Below are 16,194 nucleotides of genomic sequence, written 5' to 3'. Positions count from 1 at the left end.
ACCTCCATTAATACCCCCGTGCCGTGCTGTCACTCACATGCAGGATGGCTGATCTTTTCACTTTGTTGGTTTTAATTCTCCCCCTGGGGGGCTCTGGCGCCCCCCGCTTGTGTGCCTTTGTTTGAACACAGTTGCCTTCTTTGCTAGTAAATAGTTCTGCCAATGATTTCTGCGCGAGTGATCTCAAGAGAAATTCTGCAAAAGGTGTAGTGATGGTCCATCCTTCTGGAAGCTTGCTGTGGCTTCAGTTTTACAGTAAGGTGAAGTGGACCTGCTATCATTGTTCTCTTTGGTCATGATGTGAAGAAGTGTATTGAGCAGGGCTCTTCTGTGTAAAGCTCAGGGTGTTGAAACCATCCACTCCTACACAGTGTGTCTCTGGGCAGGGATATCATTGTCTGGTCTGACTTAAGGAGAAAGTAAGCAAAACGTGGAAGTGGTTAACAAAGAAGTGGCCTGGATAGAGAAGTGTCACCAGGGGCATCTCAGCTTAGAGTCACCTGGTCATTTTCTCGGTGTCTTGTAAAGCATTTAGATGAGAGTTTATAATCTTCTTAATTCATCATAAAGCATGTGTGTCCTTAAGACATGGGTGGCACTTTAGTATACCCCTAGTTGTCTGCTCACCACCACAGCTCCATTCTGCCACAAATAATCTGGTGCTTCAAGTGCAACATAGTTGCAGGCCTTGCAGCCTTACAGATTTAGCATACAACAGTGGCTAACAACTAGCATCCCAGATGCTAACGTGGAGCTACCCGGGTTTAGCACAGTTAGAGTGGACAGAAATGCAAATACCTGCGGGAAGCGGAAGGAGTAGGACTCGCTCTCTGTGAATACAAGGTGGTTGCAACCCTGGACATGTAAACGTCAAAATCTCCACTTGCTACAGGGACATCGAACAGTTGGCCGTAAGTCTGCGTCCCTATTACTTGCCCAGAGAGTTTGGACACGTCATTGTTTTTATTGTTTACATCCCTCCTTGAGCGGACATGGAGATAGCGGGAGACATCATCCACTCTGCTGTTGCTAAACTACAAACACAGCACCCCGAGGTGCTTGTGCTAATCTTAGGAGATTTTAACCATGCGACGCTGGACAAAACATTACCTGCCTTTCTCCCAGTATGTGTATTGTAACACCCGGAGAAATAGGACTATTGACCTACTGTATACAAACGTTAAAGACACATACAGCGCCACCCCGCTGCCTGTGCTTGGGAAAGCAGATCACAACCTGGTTCTGCTTCAGCCTCACTACAAACCAAGAGTGAGGGAGCTACCTACAACCACACGCTCATTCAGGAAGTGGTCCCCTGAGGCAGAGCAGGCTCTGAGAGATTGCTTTGGAACTACGAACTGGGATATCCTGCAGGGATCATATAGTGGGAACATTGAGGAGGTTGTTGACTGCACTACTGACTACATCAGCTTCTGTATGGACATTGCAGTTCCAGTAAGAACAGTATGCTGCTATGCTAACAACAAGCCATGGATTACAAGTGACATCAAGGGCCTTTTGAACCAGAAAAAAGGGCTTTTAAAGGCGGTGATCAGCATGAGCTTAAGCGTGTGGAGAAGGAACTCTGAGTCCAGCTCAGGGCGGCGAAGGAGCAGTACAGGAGAAAGATGGAGCAGAAGTTGCAGAATAACAGCATGAAGGAAGTATGGGATGGGATGAAGATCATCATTGGCTGCAGCTCGAAGGTGAGTGCCACCATCGAGGTTTGACCACCCTAACCCACTCTCACATCAGAGTACTGCACCCTCCACCCATCCTTCTGCTGATGCCAGCATAAGAGAGAGTTTCCCCCCACCTACAATTACAGCAGCCCAGGTAAGCAGAGAGCTGAGGAGACTTTGTGCCAGCAAAGCAGTGGGTCAAGATGGAGTATCGCCACGACTGCTGAAGGCCTGTGCGTTGGAGCTGGGGAGTCCTCTGCAGCGTATCTTCAATCTGAGCCTGGAACAGGGGAGAGTCCAGAGGCTTTGGAAAACATCTTGAATCACCTCAGTCCCAAAGGTATTACGTCCTAGTGAGCTGAATGACTTCCAGCCTGTCGCTTTGACGTCACATGTGATGAAGACCATGGAGCGGCTGCTGCTTCACCATCTGAGGCCACAGGTCTGCCATGCCCTCAACCCTCTGCAGTTCGCATACCAGGAGAAGGTGGGAGTGGAGGATGCCATCAAATATCTGCTACACTGATCCCTCTCCCACTTGGACAGAGGCAGTGGTGCAGTAAGAATTATGTTTCTGGACTTCTCTAGCGCCTTCAACACCATCCAACCTCTGCTCCTTAGGGACAAGCTGACAGAGATTGGAATAGATTCATACCTGGTGGCATGGATGTGGACTATCTTACAGACAGACCTCAGTATGTGCTTCTCAGGAACTGCAGGTCTGACATTGTGGTCAGCAGCACAGGAGCGCCGCAGGGGACAGTGCTTTCTCCGGTCCTGTTCAGCCTATATACATCGGACTTCCAGTAAAACTCGGAATCCTGCCACGTGCAAAAGTTCGCCGACAACACTGCTATTGTGGGCTGCATCAGGAGTGGGCAGGAGGAGGAGTATAGGAACCTAAATGGTGCGACTCAAACCACCTACAACTGAACACCAGCAAAACCTCGGAGCTGGTGGTGGATTTTAGGAGGACCAGGCCCCTCATGGACCCCGTGATCATCAGAGGTGACTGTGTGCAGAGGGTGCAGACCTATAAATACCTGGGAGTGCAGCTGGATGATAAATTGGACTTGACTACCAATACTGATGCTCTGTGAAAGAGAGGACAGAGCCGACTATACTTCCTTAGAAGGCTGGCGTCCTTCAACATCTGCAATAAGATGCTGCAGATGTTCTATCAGACGGTTGTGGCGAGTGCCCTCTTTTACGTGGTGGTGTGCTGGGGAGGCAGCATAAAGAAGAGGGACGCCTCACGGCTGGACAAACTGGTGAGGAAGGCAGGCTCTATTGTAGGCACGGAGCTGGACAGTTTGACATCCGTGGCAGAGCAACGGGCGCTGAGCAGGCTCCTGTCAATCATGGAGAATCCACTGCATCCACTGAACAGTATCGTCTCCAGACAGAAGAGCAGCTTCAGCGACAGACTGCTGTCACTGTCCTGCTCCACTGACAGACTGCGGAGATCGTTCCTCCCCCACACTATGTGACTGTTCAATTCCACCCGGGGGAGTAAACATTAACATTATACAAAGTTATTTTGTATCATACCTGAATTTTTATCATTTTTTTAATTTAATATTGTTTTTTTATCAGTATGCTACTACTGGAGTATGTGAATTTCACCTTGGGGATTGAGGATTAATAAAGTTTATATCTATCTATCTATCTATCTATCTATCTATCTATCTATCTATCTATCTATCTATCTATCTATCTATCTATCTATCTATATCTATCTATCTATCTATTGCATTCAGAACCATGCCAAGTTTATCTCTCTGTTCACCGCATGTCTGTGTGGTTTTTCCTTCTGTATTGTAAAGACAGACATGTTAAGTTAATTGGTGATTTTAAACTGGCTCCATGTTGATGTGCGCGCATGATCAAGCCTATGGACTGGCTCCCATTTGGTTTCTGCCTTGAAGCTGATGCCACTAGGGTTGGCTCCAGCCCAAGCTCTAAATGGACCTAAACATGGCCTGAGAATATTCTGTCTGAGCCCAGCCCGACCTGAACTACAGCACTAAAGGTTTGAATCCAAACCCAGCTGAAACATGTCCTCCACCAACCAAAGTCTGAATAAAATCTTACTTGCCAAATAGCACCTCATCCGAAAATCGTTGCTAAGTAAAATCAAATTTAATAGCTTAATTAGTACAAGATGCAAAAATGAGTTGGTAAAATAAATCAAAGCAAATGGATAAAGAGTTGGAGCCTCTAGGGAGTCCCTATTTAAAGTCCCAGTTGAAATGAGAGCAAAAATAAAGAAGAAAATTGGTTGCAATCAGTGCATTATAAAAGCCTTAAGAGTTGGGCTTCTGAAGGTCAGGAGCTTCATCCTTCCTGGAAGCTGCTACCCAAGTGAACACCATCTTCTGGTGTGGTGTCTGGTTAAATATATTCAGGAGAGGAAGGGGTGGGGCTTGACGGACATGGGTGGTAGTGACTTCAGGCTTCTTTCTGTGGCTTTTTCTCCATTCTAAACATGGGATAGGAAGCATTAGTGGCTATGTTACACCCCGCGTCTCACCCCTGTATTTCCATCAACCAGCTCCCATGGGACACTCCTGATGCTTACATAAGTGACGAGTGTAAATTTGAATTTACCTTTAAAGGAGTACTCCATTCAAAACTGATGTTTTCATTTATGTAAACTTACCCCATGTAGTTTGTAGTAATGACTGAGAAATTTTTTAGCTCATCTTTTCATTCAGAATGAGAGAAGAAAGTTTATGATATAACAGAACCTAATGACGACCAATGCTGTGCAATGGCAAACAATGCTAAAAGATCCTTCTCACATTACTCATGTTGCATAATCTGTTATCTAGTCATTTGATGAAAATGTGCAAAACGCATGCATTTTTTGCTACCAATATAAATAGCTACTTGCTGAAAAGGCAGCTTACATCGTAAACGGAAAAAACATTCCCATAGTACAGTGCTTTGAATTGAAGACTTGCCTCTCCCCCTCATTCATTGGTCAAGAGTTTTGTGCATTTTGAGCATACAAATGGATACATGACGGGTGGATTATACAACATGAGTAACATGAGAATAATTGTTGTACAGCATTGTTCACCATTGGGTTCTGTTATATCATAAACTTTTTTTTTCTTGTTCTGCATGAAAACGTGTAATTTCATTATCTAACCTGCTTATTCTAGACCAGGGTCACAGGGTTTTTGGAGCATAGGGTGCAAAGCAGGAACAATCCCGGGACAGGATGTCAGTCTATTGCAGAATGAACAGACATCCACATACCAACCATTCACTACCACTACGCCACTGTTGCCACCACATGAAAACATGAGATAAAAAATTTTCTCAGCCATAACTACAAATCACATGGGGAATGTAACATATTAAAAAAGATTCTGATGGAGTATTTCTTTAGATCAGAAGCTTCAAACAAAACCCCAAATATTAGTTTTGCTAAATTTTATACAAGGTCATGATATGTGCTGTTTCTTCAAAGCCAACAGTATTGGAAAGGCCTTAGATCTTTATAGCAAAAAACAACGTTTTATTCTGTAACTTCTTGTTTAACTCTAAGAAGGGCAACTGTCTGTTTAATGATTAGAGGACAATCGAGAATGACTGCCTTTTAGATGGCATGGCAGGACCGGTCAATATGTCATTGCAGCACTGAATTAACTGTTTTTTTGGATTCATACTTAAGTACCATTTTGCAAGTTCGACACTGCAGAATGCCTGTAGGTTCATCCTTGTTCTGTACTGTGTCACCTGATTTCCAAACTTCTGACAACTAACCTTTTGGCTGCACTCAGTTGTACCTTCATGAGTCATTTTGCTGTTTTACTTTAGCGGCAACCATTTTCGCACACACATTTGCCAAAAAACCTTGGTGCAAACAACTTTAGGGATTACTATCGTAATGGCTGACAAAATAGTTAAGGCATTAAAAAAAGGGGCAACGAATAATGGAGATGTAAATTTATGATAAAATGCATTAAAAGGAAATATGGACCCTGACCTGGTGTTTTGTCGTGTTAGGGTCCTAGGGTGAAACTGTTCCTTTTATACTCTTTATCATTTATCCACCAATTCCCATACAGATAAGATAGATAGATAGATAGATAGACACTTTATTAATCCCAAGGGGAAATTCACATACTCCAGCAGCAGCATACTGATAAAAAACAATATTAAATTAAAGAGTGATAAAAATGCAAGTATAACAAACAATAACTTTGTATAATGTTAACATTTACTCCCCCAGGTGGAATTGAACAGTCGCATAGTGTGGGTGAGGAACGATCTCCTCAGTCTGTCAGTGGAGCAAGACAGTGACAGCAGTCTGTCGCTGAAGCTGCTCCTCTGTCTGGAGATTCTGGAGTCTGGAGATTCTCCATGATTGACAGGAGCCTGCTCAGTGCCCGTCGCTCCGCCACAGATGCCAAACTGTCCAGCTCCGTGCCTACAATAGAGCCTGCCTTCCTCATCAGTTTGTCCAGGCGTGAGGCATCCCTCTTCTTTATGCTGCCTCCCCAGCACACCACCGCGTAGAAGAGGGCGCTCACCACAACCATCTGATAGAACATCTGCAGCATCTTATTGCAGATTATTGCACTTTTTACACTGTCAGCATTGACTGCTATTGTACATCAGTACCAGACCTTTTCTTTTCCATTCTGTGACCCCAGACAGACAGAGTGCATGACATGGCAGAAGATAAAGTTACAAATGTTTGTATTGTATTCATGTGTTGGAGATAATATCCCCAAATTAGTAAACAAAGTACAAATGTTAGTTTTGGCAAAATAATATTAATAATCAGTTCATCTTGCTTAGACTGTCAGGTGCCTTTCTGTCTTGGTCTCTGGTCCTGCTTGGTCCGGCATGCTCTTTTGGAAGGAGTGGCATAAATAGACAACATGGCCAGTGTGAATATTGCAGCGAAAAGATAAAGAGTTTCTTTGTTTAGCCTGTCTTAATGTTCATATTGCTCCCTTGATGTACCTCCTGGACCAGTGGGATTAGCTGACTCCCTGCTTCATTCCAGTCCTGTTTCACCACATCTCAGCTCAGCTCAGGGAGATTAAGGCCCCAATGCACCCCATGCTTTCCTCCTGGTGGGAAATGGGGTATCGCAGATTTTACCTATCTTAGGCAATGTAAGCTGGTAAATGGCCTTTCATCTCAGCCCACCTGTATTCCCAGAGGCTAGCAGACTAGTCCATTTCTGAGATTTTTATCATTACTACATCTAACCTGTAGTAAGTTTCTACATTTTTTTTCTAATTACATATTTTTAACATATTAGTATTACACTGTCCTCATAACACCCATCAAATATTGAAGAAATTACATGTGAATCCAACCAGATGTGATGATGACAGTTGGGTCCTATGATGTTTGGAAAGCCATCTCAAGTTCAAGTCTATCTCCAGCAAGTCATGACCCTGAATTTGATGAAGTGGGTTTGAGAATGTGATCTTATTATGGTGTTTCAGTCTGTCCCTGTGTAATGTTAAGCCTATGCCTTCTTCAGTCTAGAGATCCATGTCTACTCTAAAGCGTCCTGCAACAAATACTGTACTTGTCGAATTTCTGCTTGTCCCAGTGTGTGACCTCAATTTCCTGTCCTAGGCCTACCTGGGTAACCCACTCACTCTCCTCTCTCTCATCTCTCTCTTTCTCTCTGTCTTGCAGAACCACACGCTGAGTCAGCATGCACAGTGAGCTGCTGGACGCCGCCTCTCCTGCACACTTGATAGGACTTGGCAGGGGGGACAGCCGCGAAGCATGGCATCCAATCAAAGTGTCGTTTGCAGCCCAGATGAAGACTCCAGTGATCTGGCCACAGGACGCTGCTGGGAGCAGCTCGGAATGATATTCAAAGTATTCTCCACACAGTATTTTCTCCTGTCCTGCTTTGAGTAGTGCTTTTTGGGAGGCTCCTCTCCCGCCCCTAGAGCCATTTGCGTTTGTGTCCTATGTTCGCTTCTTGTTTTCTTGGGTAGTCGCGCTTCTCGTGCCGTGATGTGACTGCTTACCGACTGTATTTACTATTTGCAAAGTCTCCTTTTATCCTTTTTTTCTTTATTTTTTTCTTTTTTCTTTTCCTTTTTGTAAGTCCAGAAAGACTAAGGCTTTGATTGGATTGGCCCGTTCACAGGACTGTTGCCAATGGTGACGTGCACTTGGCTTCCAGTGCGACTCAATGGTGTTTTCCTTTATAAATGTGAATGAAACCTGATTGCAATAACTTGTCAAATAAAAAGGTCCGTACAGCCTGTGTGGCCTGATGCACTGTTCGTTGTGTTCATTGTCTGGGTGGCCATGCATGGTATGGGACTTCCTTTCTAAACAAAGGGAAAGTCTGCCATGGCAACTGGTCCACTTGAGTCTTTAGTTTGACTTGATGCTTGCTCTATGATGTTGATTGGTGATCTCACTTCTAACAACCACTGAGAAGAAAATGGGCCACGAAAGGCAACATCAGTTCACCCTTTCATTTCCAAAACCTTCTTTTTCTAGTTCTTGGTTGAAGAGGAGCCATACCCTGTCCTGATGCCATCAGGTACAAGTATATAAGTCACCCCACATTCCTGTTCGCCAGTCATTTAACCTGCACATCGCCAGGAACTACGTGGACACAAAATAACATGAAGACTCCACACAGACCTAGACTAGGATTCAAACTTTGCCCAGCAGTGAACACTAGCTCCACGAGCTGACCAGGTTCAGTATTGGGAAATGCACTGTGGAAATATCACTCGACTTATAATACTACCATAAAGCCACTAGAGTGTCAAAATAACCACAACACAACAAAAATGAATTAACAGAAATGACCGTTTTATACTTAGCTTGTATTAAAGTATCATTCAACATCCAACATCCAGTCTGCTCATATTCAAACCTGGAGAAGTCTGAAAGGTAGAACGTGTTTTACCACGAAAGGGTCCTAAGATAACCCAATTCTGACATTCAGACTCTTGATTTTATAGGCATTTTCTTTGGGAAGATCTTCTTTACATAGTGAACCATAGCCACTTGGGATAAGCTACCAAATAGTGTGGTAAACAATAGGACTTTAGGGACTTTTAAAACTAGGCAATGTTTTTTGTAGAAGAATTAAGTGGGTAGGACTGGTGAGTTTTGTTGGGCTGAATGGCCTGTTCTCATCTAGATTGTTCTAATGTAAACTTGAAGAGAGTGTCCAAAATGCCCTCCTATAGTCCTCATATGTACACTTGGTCAGCCGGTTACAAATTCACTTATGGTCACCATCTGGGTTGTGGCTAAATATGTCCCCTTCTCTTGCATCTATAATCCCAGATGATACAGCACCAAAACAAGCAGGAGAGAAGGTTTAGAGTATTATTCTTGCATTATAGATTGATTAACATTCCTTAGTGTATGGTTCCCAATGTGGCTAAAACAGAAGAAAATAATGAGGGTGACAGTTTACACCGAAACAACACGGATAGATAGCAGCAGCTCCTGCTAAGAGTCTATACATTCAATATGCCCAGATAATCAAGTGGCTCTATGTCTTACTAAGCTGTCATGGCTTTGGGATGAATGCAATGATAGAGACCTTGGGCTTCTCTATTAGCCTGAATTTAGGCTGGTGTTGTGCTTCCTTGATGTACCTCTTGGACCAATGGGAATGTCATATTGTAGGGCTGAATCCTGTGTGATGTTCAGGACCCGTACCCTTTGTCCAATCCTGTTGAGGCACGACTTATAAATCTTTAAAACATAAAAGCAGCTTAACTTTAGTCAAGATTCTTAACTGATGGAATCCTGCTTGAACTTCCTTATTGTTCTCTTTAACTCCAGAAAAACTAACTAAAAACATTGAGTTTTTTTCAACAAGAAAAAATGTTATTATGTATAACAGAAACATATAAATACCAAAATGTTCACATAAATTACAGTAGGAAAGGTATGTCTAGTGTCCGCTGCTGTACTGATGCAGATTTAGTACATGTCCTTCATGTGACATGTTTTGAAATAGTCACCATCACACACTCTGACATTACAATTGGGACAGTAGAAGTCTATTTCTTTAGACATTTTGTGTATTTTTTTTGACAGGGTAGAATGTCCATGCATGATCAAAATGCCCCTTATGTTATTGTAGGTCTCACAGGTGGCGCAGTGGTAGTGCTGCTGCTTTGCAGTAAGGAGACTGTGGAAGATTGTGGGTTCGTTTCCAGGTTCCTCCCTGTGTGGATAGTGCTTTGAGTACTGAGAAAAGTGCTATATAAATGTAATGAATTATTATTTTTTATTATTAGGCTACTACAGCACAAGGCTTACTAACAGTTGATGCCTTCCGAACAGTGCTTAGGGGGCTAACGTCCTTCTTGTCTTTCCACTTGATCACAGTCATTTTGCTTCAGGTGACCAAATTCACCGGGCATGTCACAGTAGTTTGGTCGTACACTACTGTAAGCATCAGTTTCACTATCCGTGTCAACGTTTGATGACCAACTGATGGTTCAGTTTCTTCTGAAACTGGCTTTACAGCTTCTTGTTTACTCAGCATGGTGCATTTGAAGGCTCCACCCCTCATAAACATTGATGAGTTACCTCAGAGTGGTAAAATGCATAGCAATTTTCATGAATTTTATTGTATAATATTATTTGATCCACTACTTGGTATCAGAGTACCATCCTGTACTTTATTCAGGCTTATCACTGTACATTAGATCATATCCCAAAAGACCTTTGATTTTAGTCATTTTTACATAGAATTCTGAACCTGACAGATGCTTGGGTTAAAACCAAGGAGGTTAGCAACCACATTTATTTGTTATTCAAATTTAAAAACATTGTCAGAAATCACACCTAAATTATATATGTGCAGTTTTATGAAAGGAGACAAAGGGACAAGACCCATAAAAGGGTCAACAGGACCAAATAATTGAATTTCAGTTTTCTCCTTGTAAAGTTTCCAGAAATTTAGGCACATCCAACCCTTGATGTCCTTGACATAGTTTAATAAATCCTTTATTGAATTACTGTTATTATCTTTTAGGGGCATATAAATTGGTGTATCATCTTCATAGCAATGATAGATGCCACATTTGTTAAAGTCCAAGTCCTAAAGGGAGCATGTATAAAGACAATAGGATGGGCCACTGAGGGATTCCACATGTGAAAGGGCTTGAAGTGAATCGGTATGCTCTGGTATGACGTATTGTTAGCATTCTGTTTTTTTGCAGTGGCATTACGGCAGCAACATCTCTCACTGTCTGATCCAACATCATCACGCGTGAAACTCCACGGGAGAACTCAATTTAGAAAGCGTGTAAAATTTGCGATGCACTGGGAGGAGGACCAAGGCCCAAACAAAAACACAGAGTACTGGCTGTTACTTGATTCTGCTTCAGTCATTGACTGTAAAGGATGAAAACTCCCCTTCTGACCACTCCCCCCCTGGGCGGAGCATTATGCATGGTACAAGGGGTGGCGCTGTTCTCTTCTGGACCAAACCGTCTTGTTCTGCCATGAAGGCAGGCTTCAGACAATGTCCAGACTACAGCAGCTCACTAAAGCAGCCATTTGGTGCTGAGATTGGCACCAAATGTCCCCTGATATCTAAAACACAGTCCCCCTTAGGTAGTAATTCAGAAAAAAACATTTTAAGATCTTCATCAAGAAGACATTTTAGTGCCGATTATATATTCAGTGACTCTAGTCTGTGTTAACATGAAGACCGTGTCAGTCACCTCAGAGGATTAGGAGTTGGTTGGTTGTAGCCTTTGGTACAGGTAAGCGGCTTTTGTTGCACTCCTGTATATGAGCAGCCAAGTCCAATCTACACTTGAGGGTCCCCAGCAGCCCTACAGAGATTGACATTCTTAAAAAAAAATAAGGCAAATTTAAAAGATTATCTTTAAATTGTCTAGCGTTGATTATTAATAGGGGGCGGCACGGTGGCGCGGTGGGTAGTGCTGCTGCCTCACAGTTAGGAGACCTGGGTTCGCTTCCCGGGTGGAAGCACATTGAGTTTGCACGTTCTCCTCGTGTCTGCGTGGGTTCCTCCGGGTGCTCCGTTTTCCTCCCACAGTCCACAGACATGCAGGTTAGGTGCATTGGCGATCCTAAATTGTCCCTAGTGTGTGCTTGCTTGGTGTGTGTGTGTGTACACGCCCTGCAGTGGGCTGGCGCCCTGCCCAGGGTTTGTTTCCTGCCTTGCGCCCTGTGTTGGCTGGGATTCTGACCCCCGTGACCCTGTACTTAGGATATAGCGGGTTGGATAATGGATGGATGAATGATTATTAATAAGCATATCTCAAAATGTTCTTCAATGGCTTCATTAAAATAGTCCGATATCAATGTAGTTATTGACTGGAGCTGTGGTTGGTAACCGTGTGACATGCGAGGGAATACACACGCCAAAACAAAATAAAAATGGGAAAAACGAGAGCCTTAAAAAACATAGCAGATGAACCCGTGTTGCCAGTGGTGCTTCAATGCCAAAGTCCACTCCCTCTCCTGCTGCCACAGTTCACTTCTATCTTGCCCACCCCATCTCTGGTTTGACTCCCCCAACCCTCTCGCTTCCCTCCTCGATCTGATCCATGCTAGAATTGAGACGTATTGAAACCGAGGGTTTTTGTGATAAAGAGCGTCTTTACAAGAGAGTGCTGGCCTTCTCATATCCTCCACTCCCTGACGTGAAGTTTCCACAGTGTGTGTGTCTCTCATTCTCTCCAAGTTCAATCCCCCAACATTACAATATTTTTAACATACCGTCATTTTTATAACACATTGTTCTGCAATAGTCCAAAAATTTCAACAATACAGAATACACAATACAAAAACGAATGTTAACACTTATGAGGGTACATCAGAAAGTAAAGAAACATACGGTAAGGCTGGCAGCAAGAGCCACCTGGAACCACCTGGATTGGGACCCGAGTGCAGCGACAATTTGAAAATTATAAGGTAAGTGCTACAGATAGACATTGACACAACTCAGCATGTTTACAATGGCTTGTGGGTAGTCTGAACACACCCAGCACAGCACTCTTTCATCTTTGGAACAGGAGTAATGCAGGATGATTTCCAGAACCATATCTCTTGAGTTTTATGGTCGGCGCAGTGGGTAGCGCTGCTGCCTCACAGTTAGGAGACGCGGGTTCGCTTCCCAGGCCTTTCCTGTGTGGACTTTGCATGTTTTCCCCGTGTCTGCGTGGGTTTCCTCCGGGTGCTCCGGTTTCCTCCCACAGTCCAAAGACATGCAGGTTGGTGCATTGGTGATTCTAAATTGTCCCTAGTGTGTGCTTGGTGTGTGTGTGCCCTGCGGTGGGCTGGCGGCCTGCCCGGGGTTTGTTTCCTGCCTTGCGCCCTGTGTTGGCTGGGATTGGCTCCAGCAGACCCCCGTGACCCTGTAGTTAGGATATAGCGGGTTGGATAATGGATGGATGGATATCTCTGAGTTTTGCCCTTAACAGGGATGCCTGGATGGTACTGAAGGCACTGGAGAAATCAAAACATGTACTCCTCACAGTGCTGTCAGCTTTGTCCGGGGAAATACTTAACGCCACGTGCACTTGCGGATGCTGCTGCCACCCAAACATGGTACCGACTATACTTGTGCACTTACTTTATGTAAATCAGGAGGATTCCACCAGGTGGCAGTGTGGGAAATCATCATGGTGAGAAAACAAGGTCTGGTTTTGTTGTGTTGTGAGTTGAGGGAAGACGGATGTTAATGATAAAAATTCTTTGCATTCTGATGCTGTTGTGAAGGTGCCAAAAAAAAAAGTCAACAGCGACACAGAAGATGGTATGTGAGACCTTGAAATGTATCGCGTCGTTATGAGCGGGAATATCCGACGCTTGTATTGCCTGTGTGAGAAACAGATGAAGAAAAGCACCACGAGTATTTTCACTTGTCGGCATTTAAGTTTGATGATTTGCTTCACCACATTGAACCATTCGTCAAACATCGAAGCATGCAGATCGATCCTGCTGGAGCAGAATTACAGCTTGCTGTCACACTGCGTTATTTTACAATGGCCTAATTCCCACTTCTTTTCTCAGACATTTTCCACTTCACACGGCTGTATCTGTCTAGAATATTTTTCTATTTCGTCTTGCACGTTTCCATATCCACTTTCAAAGAGCTGCCGATTTGATGTCAGCTGTTCTGGCAGGCATGTTTGTCACTATGGAGATGTTCGTAAACAACAATGCTGACGTCACGTACCAAAACTTGAACACAATGCAGCGCCCAGATGTCTGTTGGTACTGAAACTCGTGCACACATCGCATTAATTTCTGACAGCATGCAAAGAGGATGAGAGCTGGGAATGCGTGGCAGCTATGATGCATATGTGTATGCGTTCTGAGCATTAAGTATAAACCCGCCCTAAGCCTTGAGGAGCAGACAGACAACTGCACCCTCCACTCCAATCTTTGTCTGACAAGCAAACTGCAGTCGGTCCAGGTGGTCTACCACAAGACAACTCATACAGTCCAGGACCAATCTCTGAAAGGTCTTCATGATGTGAGTTGCAAGTGCCACTGGGCTGTACTCATTGGTTGAAGAGGCGTCTGCCTTCTTTGGAACAGGAACGATTGAGGATATCTTCCCCAGTGGTGGCACTTTCTGGAGCCTTATGGGCAAACTGAATAGGTGACAGAGGATACCACAAAGTTGGTCAGCACAGGCCTTGAGAACTTGAGGACAGACTCCATCTGGTCCCACAGCTTCTTCTGTGTGTAGCTTCCTCAGTTGCCTCTTTACTTGGTCCTCAGTTATGGACAGTCCACACTGATGGTCAGAGGTGGACTCATCACTGGCCATTTCAGTTAACATGGTAGGAGTTGTTGATGTAGTAGGGATGGTGTGGGAAGACTGGTCATTGGAAGAACTAAAAAATTGGTTCAGTGCGGTACCTTTGTCGTGTAGCCCAGCTACATAATCAGATGGCTCGCCTAATTTGGCTCTGCACAAGGAGACAGGTCAGACAACTACATAAACGGCATAAATTACTAACATTACACAAAATACAAAATCATTCATGAACATCACAATATTTTGTAAACACAATAAAGGAACCACAAACAGAATTAACAACAAATTGTAGAAAGTAATATTCAAAAAACAAAAAAATCTTCAAAAGAAAAGAGATCATACTTGAGCCAGGGCTGTAACATAACAGTGTAGAGCCCGGGATGTTCAGCGTGGCTGCAGATGCAGGATGATGAGATCAGATGCCAGCCTGGTCGCTCTCTGGACGTGTCTCTGTGTGTTTTCGGCTGCTTTGCCTACAGTCCCAACACTTGAAGTTTAGGGTGATAGCCGGCGACAAACGTGTGTTTGTCATTTGTGCACAATGTGTGCCCCACAGTGGCCTGGTTTTACATACAAATTTTGTTCCTGCGTTCTTCTGGGACATGAAGTGGGGGTCCTGTCGCTTGTTTCAGCCTCCTAGCAGAGCCGTGAAAGTCAAACTTTTATACCCCCCAAAGGACTTCCTTAGTCTGAACAAATCTTCTACTTTAATGATTAAATAACATTGAAAAACATTGTCAGCATTTGTTTGAATTCAAAATCATTCTAACGCACACATAATAATAACTGATCTGTCTGAAATAATTCATACATCATTACAATTCTTAATTAAATAAATATATGAAATGACTTAGCATTGCTGCCTCACAGTTCCAGAACCCTGGGTTTGACTCTGCTGTATGGAGTTTGCACATTCTCCATGTATATGCCTGGGCTTTCCTCCTAAATCTCACCGACAGTATAACTATAGACCGGGTGTGTGGGGGTCCCACAGTTACAGGAGACTTGTTGTTTTGTAAGGTTTTATTATTAACTAGCTGTGCTACCAGTCTAAGACAGGTTAAAATGTAAGCTGTCAACGTAGGCCTCTTCATTAATATTAACAGTGCAGCATGCAATGCAAATGTCTGTGTTAATATGTCATTTGGTATGGGATTTGTAAAAGCGTGTTAATGTTTGTAATGTACCATCAGTTGGAATGACAGAGACATATACACTTATCCTTTTATAAAGGTGATCAGATTTTCCTAATTTCCACAATTCCATTCATCTTAATTAGGACTACTGACCGTTTATGTAGCCTATTTACTTCACGTATCTCACTGACGGTGGTCTTCTTTTAATTGGATTTAAAAGGTGGGGGCGCTAATCTATTTTTTTGCACTAGGGTGCATCAAATCCTAGTTATGCCACTGGGTTAGCTTATTTGAGCACTCTAGACTGACCCCAGCATGATGGGAATGATTGTATCTTACAATGGACTGGGCCTCCCCGTTCAAGTTTGGTTCTAACCTGCAACACTTACTTGGGTAAGTTGGCTGTTTATTTATTAAGAACATAAGAAATATAACAAACAAGAGGGGACCATTCAATCCACCAGCTCATTTGTTTAGCTGATAAGCAAAGATGTCACAGACTCATTCAGATACCTAAAAGTTGCTGGTTTCTGCTTCAACTATGTGACTTGGTAGTTTGTCCCAAAATCTCTGCATAAAG

General features: G+C 43.5%; 1 protein-coding gene across 1 annotated transcript in view; it reads left to right on the top strand.

The window, feature by feature from the left end:
• The window catches only part of znf423 (zinc finger protein 423), a 149,281-nt gene extending 141,324 nt beyond the window's left edge, over positions 1-7,957 (top strand). Inside the window, 1 exon segment of the mRNA XM_028809262.2 lies at positions 7,362-7,957. Within this exon segment, the coding sequence (XP_028665095.2) occupies positions 7,362-7,391 (30 nt within the window). The 3' untranslated portion in view covers positions 7,392-7,957.
• The last annotated feature ends 8,237 nt before the right edge of the window (positions 7,958-16,194 follow it).

Source organism: Erpetoichthys calabaricus, chromosome 9 (assembly GCF_900747795.2).
Source record: "Erpetoichthys calabaricus chromosome 9, fErpCal1.3, whole genome shotgun sequence".
Lineage (NCBI taxonomy): Eukaryota > Metazoa > Chordata > Cladistia > Polypteriformes > Polypteridae > Erpetoichthys > Erpetoichthys calabaricus.
This window is presented reverse-complemented; position numbering and strand designations above follow the sequence as displayed.